The 10,494-nt window shown below is 45.9% G+C and overlaps 2 protein-coding genes across 5 annotated transcripts in view; one reads left to right on the top strand and one right to left on the bottom strand.

Moving 5' to 3' along the window:
- polq (polymerase (DNA directed), theta) overlaps nt 1–3,931 on the top strand; it is a 23,184-nt gene extending 19,253 nt beyond the window's left edge. For 3 of the 4 annotated variants that reach the window (XM_031871887.1, XM_031871888.1, XM_031871886.1), the window contains exons 26-35: nt 149–323; nt 447–570; nt 1,251–1,351; nt 1,443–1,525; nt 1,608–1,709; nt 1,786–1,897; nt 1,999–2,123; nt 2,206–2,341; nt 2,439–2,545; nt 2,842–3,931. In XM_031871887.1, coding sequence (XP_031727747.1) covers nt 149–323; nt 447–570; nt 1,251–1,351; nt 1,443–1,525; nt 1,608–1,709; nt 1,786–1,897; nt 1,999–2,123; nt 2,206–2,341; nt 2,439–2,545; nt 2,842–2,955 — 1,179 coding nt within the window. In that variant the 3' untranslated portion in view covers nt 2,956–3,931. Of the gene's footprint in view, nt 1–148; nt 571–1,250; nt 1,352–1,442; nt 1,526–1,607; nt 1,710–1,785; nt 1,898–1,998; nt 2,124–2,205; nt 2,342–2,438; nt 2,546–2,841 lie in introns of those variants that run through there. The other variant, XM_031871889.1, reaches the window with a different exon arrangement.
- The window catches only part of uba6 (ubiquitin like modifier activating enzyme 6), a 9,297-nt gene continuing 2,422 nt past the window's right edge, over nt 3,620–10,494 (bottom strand). The window contains 22 exon segments of the mRNA XM_031871892.1: nt 3,620–5,377; nt 5,460–5,554; nt 5,660–5,747; nt 5,836–5,963; nt 6,469–6,662; nt 6,764–6,887; nt 6,979–7,050; nt 7,128–7,197; nt 7,275–7,338; nt 7,421–7,472; nt 7,568–7,696; nt 7,841–7,921; nt 8,010–8,099; nt 8,216–8,321; nt 8,507–8,688; nt 8,812–8,889; nt 8,986–9,066; nt 9,151–9,297; nt 9,439–9,582; nt 9,679–9,745; nt 9,919–9,995; nt 10,374–10,479. Of these exon segments, the coding sequence (XP_031727752.1) occupies nt 5,236–5,377; nt 5,460–5,554; nt 5,660–5,747; nt 5,836–5,963; nt 6,469–6,662; nt 6,764–6,887; nt 6,979–7,050; nt 7,128–7,197; nt 7,275–7,338; nt 7,421–7,472; nt 7,568–7,696; nt 7,841–7,921; nt 8,010–8,099; nt 8,216–8,321; nt 8,507–8,688; nt 8,812–8,889; nt 8,986–9,066; nt 9,151–9,297; nt 9,439–9,582; nt 9,679–9,745; nt 9,919–9,995; nt 10,374–10,479 (2,317 nt within the window). The 3' untranslated portion in view covers nt 3,620–5,235.

Below are 10,494 nucleotides of genomic sequence, written 5' to 3'. Positions count from 1 at the left end.
ATCAAGATATGAAATGACCTGTATCGGGATCCGGGATATAAGATTTTGGGCCATATTGCCCAGCACAACTTGTTGGGTAAACATGAGGTTATATTTGTGCGATGAAGTGTTCGCCGTGTTTCAACTGAGTTGCAATGATGTCTGGCAGGATGTTCTGGAGAAGCTCCGCCCCCTTCACCCGCTGCCGGGCGTTATTCTGGAGTGGAGGCAGATCACTAATGCCTTGACCAAAGTGGTGTTCCCCCTGCAGAGGGAGAAGCGATACCACACCACACTGGCCATGGACAGAATATACCCCATCGCCCAGACGCACACAGCCACAGGTAACACACACACACACAGACATTACACGCACCTGTCTTTAACGCATGTGCATTAGGTGTTGTTCAATACAATTTAAAAGTAGATCCAAAGCATGCGGTATTGCCGCTCTTTCTGTGTTTCAGGTAGAGTGAGCTTCACTGAGCCCAACGTACAGAATGTCCCCAAAGACTTTGAGATTTTCATGCCAGCGGTGGTGGGGGAGAGCCCACCGTCACAAGATAGCTGTCACATGACCACCAAATCAGGGTAGGTCAACCTCGGAGTTCACTGCACTTGATGCGTTTGTCACTAAAGAATGTAAAATAACTATTGTTTTACTCATAACTTACTTATTTATAACGTTATTGGATAAACTCACTACAAGGAGCTTTCGTTTTGTGTTGATTTTGGCGATCCCTGTGGACAAAAGTGGCACCAGAGTCCCTCTAGAAAACCGCTCATTTAACTGCAGCAGGGTCAGCGTTATTTTGTATATTAACATATTGTTTTTAGCGCTAATGTTGTTTACAAAAATCGGAATAATATTGTGGAGTGTGCTGATTCGTGTGGATCTGAGACAATAGCTTTTGTTTGTGTAATATTCACAATACACACTATCTCTCTCTCTCTCTATCTATCTATCAATCATTATTTGTATCACACCTTTCATACAGATTAGTGCAGTTCAAAGTGCTTCACAGATTATTGACAAGCCAACAATTTTAATACAATAAAATGATTCCACTTAAATACAATCAACGTATACAGCTTAAATAAAATAAAATAAGTGATAAATGAAAAAACAATAATATGAAAATGTTCTACTTAATTATAAAATAAGTAAATAAAATAATTTTTAAAATAAATCAAATCAAATCAAATGAAAGACTAAGATTTAAGCGAACTCCAGCGTTGGTCCAACTAATGCTCATGCTGATTCTTTACAGAAAGAAGAGACGTTCAGTGGTGCCCTCGGCTGAAGCTGGCCGCGCAGAACACGGCCCGGCCTTCTCTGTCAGCATGAGACACGCCTTCGTACCTTTTTCAGGTTGCTATGAATATATCTTGCGTCACCTTTTCTGTCTGTAACTGACTCTCGGACTGCTCTACCAGCTGTGTCTTTCTGCACTGGGCTGCAGGCGGGATGATATTGGCAGCTGACTATTCTCAGCTGGAGCTGCGAGTGTTGGCTCACCTCTCCAAGGATCAGCGTCTTCTGCAGGTCTGCCAATCGCAAGGAAACATCACACGACAATCACCGGGGAACAGGTGAAATAGAATGACGAACTGTGTGCGTCCGCCAGGTGCTGAACGGAGGAGCCGACGTGTTTCGTTGCATCGCCGCCGAGTGGAAAAGCGTCGATCCGGAGTCTGTGAAGGACGACCTCAGGCAACAGGCAAAACAGGTACAACCAGGCAGGAAAGAGACGCTGACGCGAACACACGTGCACACACTCACCGCCCGTGCATTTGTCTACGCAGATTTGCTACGGTATTATCTACGGGATGGGAGCCAAGTCTTTGGGGGAGCAGATGGGAGTGGAGGAGGAGGACGCGGCCTGCTACATAGAAAGTTTCAAGGCCAGATACAAAGGTATGCGCCGCACACTTTTTTTTGGTGTCTCGACATCTTTTGCCATCAAAGTCGTGAATCTACAAAAAAAGGGTACATCCGTGTCCTGTCTTGCGTTTCAGGGATCAACGCTTTTCTTCGAGAAACCGTGAAGAAGTGTGTAAAGAACGGCTACGTCCAGACTCTGATGGGCCGTAGGAGATACCTGCCGGGCATCACCAACGCCAACGGGCACGCCAAAGCACATGTAAGCTCGCCCGTTCATTGGAAAGCATTTGTGTGCCGTGCAAGTTTGCATTCATTCCCAAAATTCTGCGTGTCCCCCTCAGGCAGAGCGCCAGGCAGTGAACACAACGGTGCAGGGCTCGGCGGCAGACATTGTTAAACTTGCCACCGTGAACATCCAGAAACGACTGCGGAAAATGTATCCCGCAGCTCCGCTGTCTCACCAGCACGCGTGTCCAGGTGACTTCCGTTCAATCTTCTATCTATTCTACTGTGTGTACGGCAAAAAAAGAAAAGTTGTGTAAATGACTCGTGTCTGACGGTGTCCGTTACACAGCCGGCGGTCACCGTGGGGTCGGGGCGTCTCGACTCAGAGGGGCCTACTTTATCCTGCAGCTGCATGATGAACTCTTCTATGAAACCGCGGAGGAAGACCTCATACAGGTACGAACATCTTTCAGTAGTATTGTGTATGCATTGTAGCGTAGTTTACAGAAAGCTGCATGTCATTGATTTGTTATTTCTGGGCTGACAAAAGCAGGTTAGTTCCAGTTGTATGTATTGATAAGTCTCAGACTTGATATGATCACCTGAATTTGAGATATAATTAATTACGCAGCAATTAATGGACCTGTGATGAGAAATCTTTGAACGCATGTTCACTGAAACGTAGACGAGAATCAGGGTAACACATTCTGTGAAAGAACGCATGTATACATACCTCTTTGTCTCTCTGTCAGGTCGCTCAGATAGTCAAGAGGGAGATGGAGTCGGCAGTAAAACTGTATGTGAAGCTTAAGGCCAAAGTCAAGGCGGGACCGAGCTGGGGCAACTTGCAGGACCTAGATATATAATGTGAATGTTTTCATGTCGACATAAAGGACAGTTCATCCCCCTAAATCTAAATACACATTTTCCCTGTTACGCCAAATAGTCCCATTATATTGGAGAGAGGGCAGATATCTCCAGAACTAGGCAATTTACACCGAAACAAGCTAGATTGATAAACAGCACTAAAGGTAAGAGGGGAAAATATGTAGTTTTCAATTTTGGGGTGTACTGTCCCTTTAAGGCTCTGTAATGTTATTACTACTGCATCACACTAATCTATATATTTTTTAATTGCTACATTAATAATGAAATGAGATGAATACATGCATATGAGCTGTAAATGAACTGTTGAATGTATTTATATTTAGTGACATTTTTTGTAAAATGTGGATTTTCATTTGCTGATATTACAGATTACTTGCCATGAGCTTTTATGGACAATGATAATCTATGTAATGTAATAACATGAAATGTTCTCGATTTCTTTTCTGTGCTGCAACAATTATTGTCCTTTAATGATTATCGTGATAAGTGTTTCGTGGTGATCATTTGTTTTATGAAATGTCAAAAAAAACAAATCATAGGAAAATGTTTATCACAACTTCCCAGTGACAATGGTGATGTGAAAAGATTCACTTTACAATGATATATGTAAAGGAAAAGCAGCACACCTGCAAGTGGAGAATGTTTGGTCTTTTTCTCCACAATTTTTAATTAATAAATCATCAAAACAGATACAGATTATTTACTAGCACTATCCTATCTACCGTGGTGCATTCAGAACAAAAAGATGCGGAGCAGCTATAGTCTGGAGGACATCCTGAAAATCTCACATTTTAGACCGTTGGTTGAGTTGTCAGTCACAGGAACATACATCGTCATCATTGTCGCACAACAGTTCAATTTTACGCTTATGAAAGAAAAGTGTCAACATGTGACGTTTTCTGTAAAAAGCCAAATTCACCACCTCTGGTTACGGGGAGAAAAATAAACGTGGTCGGGGAAGCATTTTGTGTGTCTTTAGTCTTCATTGATGCAGACGATAACCTGTCAGTATTAGAGTATCAATACAGAGCTAAATATCTTTTATGATTTCACTCAACTACATTGACTTTCTTGCCAATATGAGCCGATGCAGACGATTTCTAAGACACCTTTTCACGACCTTCAACTGGAACTAAACAGAAGGCTGATTCACTCTTAAACGCTTTTAGTTTGACTTTTGTTTGTCGTTTCATAATAAACCGGTGCAACAACAAGAACACAGGCTCAGTTAGACACAAATGAGTAACGAGTAAATAAATACGTGTCATGGACACACCCATAAACAAATGCAACAACAGCACGGATCATGTTTGGAAAAAAACAAAAAATACAGGAGTGCGATCCCAGATGGTGGTACAGATGTTTTGTAAGTCAAAAAAAGCCTCTTTTCTGTGTGTGAAACAATTGAAGTCATGCCATTACTTAATCTAATGAGGAACATGTGGTTCACCCAAATGTGTTAACCGGTGTCGATACTGTAATTACCTAAGTATTTAACATGATGGGTGAGAGTAGCAGCTACAATTAGTGGGTGCTTTTACCCATGAAGTTAAGAGCAACGCACATCTGCTCCGTAATGTTGGGCTAATACCATCCCGCTGGGATAGAGATGTTTAAAACAGAACAATCCTCCGCAGACACAATGGTAGTCAGTGTCTTTGCACCTCTAACTGTTAACAAATATTGGCCTCAAACTCTTTCTATAAAGGAAGATGACCGACGTCTGTCATATTCTGTGGTTGGCAATGAGAGGAAGAAGAATGTGATGCCGAACAACTACACTTCACCCCCCCCTCCTGGGCCCAGCAGACTTTAAAACACAAACAAGACTAAGTTGCAGGTTTCTGTAAACATAGTTTTCAGTCAAACTCACTGCCACAAACAGAAAAAAAGGTTATTAATCAATTAAGGCATCGACACAGGCCGGAGCTGTGCTTTTTTTTTTTTTTTTACCAGAGTAGAAAACAGAACAGGAAATATATGTACAAAGGTACAGTTAAGTGCTACTCAAGCAGCCTCGTGTTGGCTAGATCCGGGGCAAGAAAAACTGGGACCAGGACTGGCCTTTTCTTGTTCCATTACGTACAGAGGGGTGGTGCGGGGGGGCTGGTGTTGGGACCCAGGAGCTATGCCCAAGTCAGACATCATCCTGAAGGAAAGCTCTAGGCCGTGGCCCAGGTTATTGGGGTACAACAATTTACATGACAGAAGGGAGGAGTAAGGACACAAGAGGCTTGAGGATGCCACCAGGGAAGGCGTCAGGGCGTCTCTCCATTGCGGCTGAAGAAGTACCTGACAGGGGGGCCGGGCAGGTCGTCGTCTCCATCTGCCTCTGGGGCAAATGACACGGTGAGGTCGACGTAGCGGCGGTCCACGGATGGCTTGATCAGCTTCTGCATCCTGAGGAGAGGCAAGAGGCGAGGTTCAGAGGAGCGACGTTCTTCGGGAGGTTACGAAGAATAGAGTATGAGGAAACACTTACGTTAGCTTGAGTCTCTTCGAGTGCCCAGGCATCACAGGCACATAGAGCATCTTCACACCATGGACGACCATGGTGGGTTCGATTCCATACTTTTCCTGGAATATAACAAGCAATGGATAAAAAAAACTTAACAGACAAAGAAGCATTGACAAACCTCAGGGGAAATACAATCATCTGAATACAAGCAAATGGCTTCTCACCCTCACTGCATTTATGAAGTCAGAGAGAGTGAAGTCCTCGTGGCCAAAGATAGTCCAACAGTCCCAGATGGAGAAGTAAATGTTGTCCCTGGGAAAGACGTCAGACAGTCAGTGCATGGGGTCAAAACAGTTCCAGGTGTTTCATCACTTCAGTCGTGTGAGAAGCATTCCCTTACCTGATGAGTGACTGTTTGACTTGGGCAGGCTCCGTGAGCACCACTACAGGGATGGCCAAGTTAAAGAAGCAGTTTTTGAAAGACTCAAACTCGTAGCCTCCGACCACCTTCACCAACTCGAGGGCCACCTGAACGCAGCAGAAAAAAGAAATAACACAGAAATAACAAAGTTATGTATGTTGAGAACAACGGAATTCACTTTTCAACATCTATTTACACTCCTGACGTCCTAATACTGCGAGTCTGGATCCTCCGGCGTGTTCCGAGGGTCTCCCAACGTCCAAGGGAAGTCATCCAGGAGGGATCCTGATCAGATGCCTGAACCACCTCAACTGGCTCCTTTAGATGCCAAGGAGCAGCAGCTCAACTCCTCACACTATCTGGAAGGGTGAGCCCAGCCACTCTACGGAGGAAAGCCATTGCAGCCGCTTGTATCCGGGATCTGGTGGCCGGACCCATTTGGCCCAGTCTGACCAGCACAACCCAAAAAGAACTACATGGGCCAACCAACGTCAAGGGTGGTCACTGGGGGTCGGGTGCATTGTGCAAGTTTGACAGAAAGTACAGATCGTCATATTGTCAAGTGTTGCGTAGGCACCCGGTTAACCCATCGATGTGGCGAGCGTTTCTCACCAGTCCAGCCACAGCGGCTGTTGCCGTGGCGATGGCGGGGATGATCTTGCCGGCGATCCGCTTGGTCTTGAGTCGGTCGGCCGGCTCGATGGCGTACATCCTGGCTCTAAGGGAGGACGCCGCCGTGACAAAGTCCATGTGGCCGTTGGCGTCGTTGTCCTTCTCAAACTGCAGCGGGCTCACCTGTAGCCTCTCTGTGTGTGGACGCACATATCAAGAACAGAGAGAACCAATTACCATTTACAAATCTTTGGTTTTTGATTTAGTATTTGTTGTGTTTATTTTGGCTGTGCACCTGCTGTGACGTTGTCGGTTGCGATGGCCTCCTCCAGCTGTGTGATGGCCTCCCTCTCTTCCTCGCTGCTCAGAGGCAACTTCATTGAATCGGGCTTCTTTGCCGACTCGTTGGTCTCTATACACTGGAAGGGACAGAGCAGTCGAACAAGATTAGGGTTGGTTTTTTTTACACTATGATAGAAGCTTAAGCACCAGCTCAGTGGCAAAGCTCACCTTCTCCGAGGGCCTGTACTCGGGAATCTTGACATCCGAGAGAAGCCTGGTCACCTCCTCTTCGGTGACATCCTGATAAAGAAGGAAAAGTCCAGTCAGTGAGTAAGTGAGTGTGTGTTTGAGAAAATGCATGAGCGTACGTGACTTACCTTTTCTGAGTAAGGGATGTTGTAAATCCCCGCGAAGAGCCGGGCAGTGCTGACAATGAAACTGAAGTGCCTGGCGGGGGAAACGAGGAGGGTTTGGTAAGATGTGAAACGTACAACAAGAACCGTAACGCAAGAGAGCATACTCACAAACAGTCGTTCAAGTCAAAATCAAGAGGTGCTGGAGGTCTTTTGGGGGACTGCCAAAACAAACCTGAGGAAGAGAAGAATCATCAACTTTGCTCTTAAGTACAATTTATACTGAAATCATTTAAAAACTTTAGAGGTATGCTTACTTCCATCTTTTAACCTCGTGTCTAGAGGGAAACAGTGCAACAGTTGTAGGGCCTACACAGAAAGAAAAGGATTGTGGAGCTTGCACCAACACTCGTGTACATGTGATCTATTAAACAAATGTGTGTTTTCAGGAGGAGACTTGTTACCTTTCTCTTGAAGTACTTCTCGAATTTCAGACGGCCGATCGTGATGCACTGTTCCCACTTGTTGGGCCGTTTGCTTAGCAGCTTAATGACCTGGAATGACCCCTCCAGACTTTCCCCTAGCTGCATCCTCTACACACACACACACACACACACACACACACACACACACACACACACAATCTTTAAAAACTGATTTTCATGTAAAGCATCACATTGCTGGCTAAGGCTACTTATAACGAGTTGGAACAACACTTAAGCCGTATAAAGCCTCACCTGTAGCACCACTTCAGCAGAGGGGTGTGTCTGCCAGAACGAGTTGTACATGGAGGGCTTGTGTGCAAACAGATTCTCAAACTAGACAAACCCAAAGTTAAAGTTCAGAATTAGCACACAACAATGGTCAAAAAAGAAAGGTAACTTGTTGGGTTTTGAGCTGGCTGACCTTGTCCCTGGCCCATTGAATGGTGTGCTCTATGACAGAAGGGAAGGACTTGAGAGTGCAGAATGGGATCTCCTCTTCTGGGGGGTCCCTCTGGGGAGCAAAGCCAATGATCACTGTAAAGACTTAGGTCTGCCTTCTGGGACTACTAGTACACCACGGTAACAAAAAACACAAAGACGGTCTCGCACACATACACACACACTCACATGGCTGTTGTAGGACTCAGTCAAATTTGGCACGATGATTTCTGTGTGTCCTTTAGTTCCCATGGTGCCGGAGTCCAGGAGAGGTCTCTGATTGGATAAACAGCGGCTGAAAACGTAAAGAAACACGATATCACTTGTTGGCCAAATTAGTGAACAAAACTCCCCCGATTCATGCCGTAGGTATGCTCTTTCTGGGTTTATGGTGAGAGACGGGCTCAGTCAGTGAAAGATTAAATGAAAGAACTAGAAATCAACTGAATGCTCGCGTGTCACTTTAATATTTGCGCCGACCTGTCCACGTATCTGCGGGCCTCCACGTTGTCCAGCGCGGTGACCACCATGTTCAGGCGGGAGTAGAAGGAGTCATTGAAGATGCTCTCGGTAGCGGGACACACCTTGTTGAGGCGAGCGTCCACCTGCAGGTCCGGGTTGATTTCCAGAGTGGCCTCTGCTGCCGTGGTGCTCTTCGGTTTCTGAGACGCCGGGAGAAAAGGAAAAAGTGCGTGAATGTCTGAGTGGTGGATTCTGATTAGAGACACGATTCCACACATTGCAACTAATAAAAGGTGAGTAAATATTGCATTGAAAAGGTTCACCTGTATATGATGCGGTCTGAAGAGAAACTGCCGATTGAGGTTGGACTTTTCTATGAGGTCGGGGTCTGTGACGCATACCTGAGAAGATGCAGAGTACAAATACTCACTAAATACAAACAGAGCTGTGAAATACATCAAGTCAGACAGACGAGAGGAAACACAGAGACCGCCCACCTCTCCTGAGCTGCTGGCCAATCCCACCCCAAGCAGGGCGAAGTTCTTCAGCATTTCACAGCCGATGGCCCCACAGCCCACCTAGAGGAGAAGACGTGGCAGCGGTTCATTTGGGCGAGAACCGTAAAAACAATTCAACGTGTATGCGCACTGCTCAATCCTTACCATGAAGACCCTGAGCTTGTGCAGTTCCAGACACATGGATTCACCGATGCAGGCTCGTAACCCATCGTAGCGATCGCCCCTTGGGGAAAACTCCTCGGCAGCGACGGACTGAAGTGGCCGTACGACCTCGATGGCATCGAGATAAAACTAAACGCAGGAGAAAACAGAGGAGAATTAACTTTAAATCAGTTTTTAAAAAGATGCAAAAATTGTTTAACTGGGTAGATTGAGCCATTGAACAGTTAATAAGCACTGTTTTCACTTCTGTGGTTAAGTCGAGTGACCTACCCACTGCTGCAGTGGCGCAAACTTCCCTGTGATGGCCTTAAGAACTTCCTGGCTGGCTAGACCTCCCACAGCCGCTGCTAACGGAGGGAGGGTTCCCCTCGCTGTTCTCGACAGACAGCGCACCAACTCCACGTTCACGGAAGTCTGGAAAGGAAAGACGTTAAGGCGTCTGTCAAAGAGGATGTTTGTGCATCTCTGCAGGTTCGACAAAATCAAAGCATGAGGGACACACAAACTCACTTTGTTCCTGAGAGTTGCATTCACTTCCTCCGTTAGCTTCAGTAAAACCTCGGCATCCTGCGAGCACCTGATGGCATAAAAAGTAAAAAACAATCCCAACTGAATGCGTTACATTCCAACAACTTCACACACTGGAATCCACAGCCAGGACCAAAGATATCATCGGTGTCTGTTGAGTACAGGGAAGTAAAGTAGCAGATAAGAGCTGGGCAGTGACGAGCAGAGAAAGGTTGAGCTTACCCAGTGTTGGGGAGTCTGCTGTGCTGCTCCTGGAAGGTGTCCAGAGCCAACATGGCTGCATGGATCTGTAGCGGGGCCTGATGGGTAGATAAGAAGGGGGATTGTGGGGAAATTGCTTGGTTAAACTCAAACAAACGTTACAAGCCGTTTGTAAACAGCAGTTAGTACCACACAGCAGGGCTCACTTATCAAGACTGGCGTCACTGAAATTAACATGAGCTGTTTATCTGGGAAAAGAATAAGCACGGAACTGAACTTTACTTAGAAGCCATGTGACTCCACTCGGCTGTACACACAATCCAATCCAAACTTTTTAAGCTGGTTATGCTGCATGCTTTTTGGGCAAGTGCCTTGTTAAAGTGCGCTAGCTCTGCTGTAGCCCTGCGTGGAGCCCAAAGTTCGCTGGCGAACCGTCCCTTTAAACCTTGGTTTGCCATGGGGTCTGAAACCCTCACCTCTGGTTTACTGAAGTCTGGAGTCAGGAGCTGAGGATCACACAACTGTCTCTCTAATGTCTCCTGAAAAGGGGACACACACACACACACACACACACACACACACACACACACACACACA

This window comes from Anarrhichthys ocellatus, unplaced genomic scaffold, assembly GCF_004355925.1.
Source record: "Anarrhichthys ocellatus isolate YVR2014 unplaced genomic scaffold, GSC_Weel_1.0 scaffold61, whole genome shotgun sequence".
In the NCBI taxonomy this organism is placed as follows: Eukaryota; Metazoa; Chordata; class Actinopteri; order Perciformes; family Anarhichadidae; genus Anarrhichthys; species Anarrhichthys ocellatus.
Note: the sequence above shows the minus strand (reverse complement) of the source record. Positions and strands in the feature narration are given on the sequence as shown.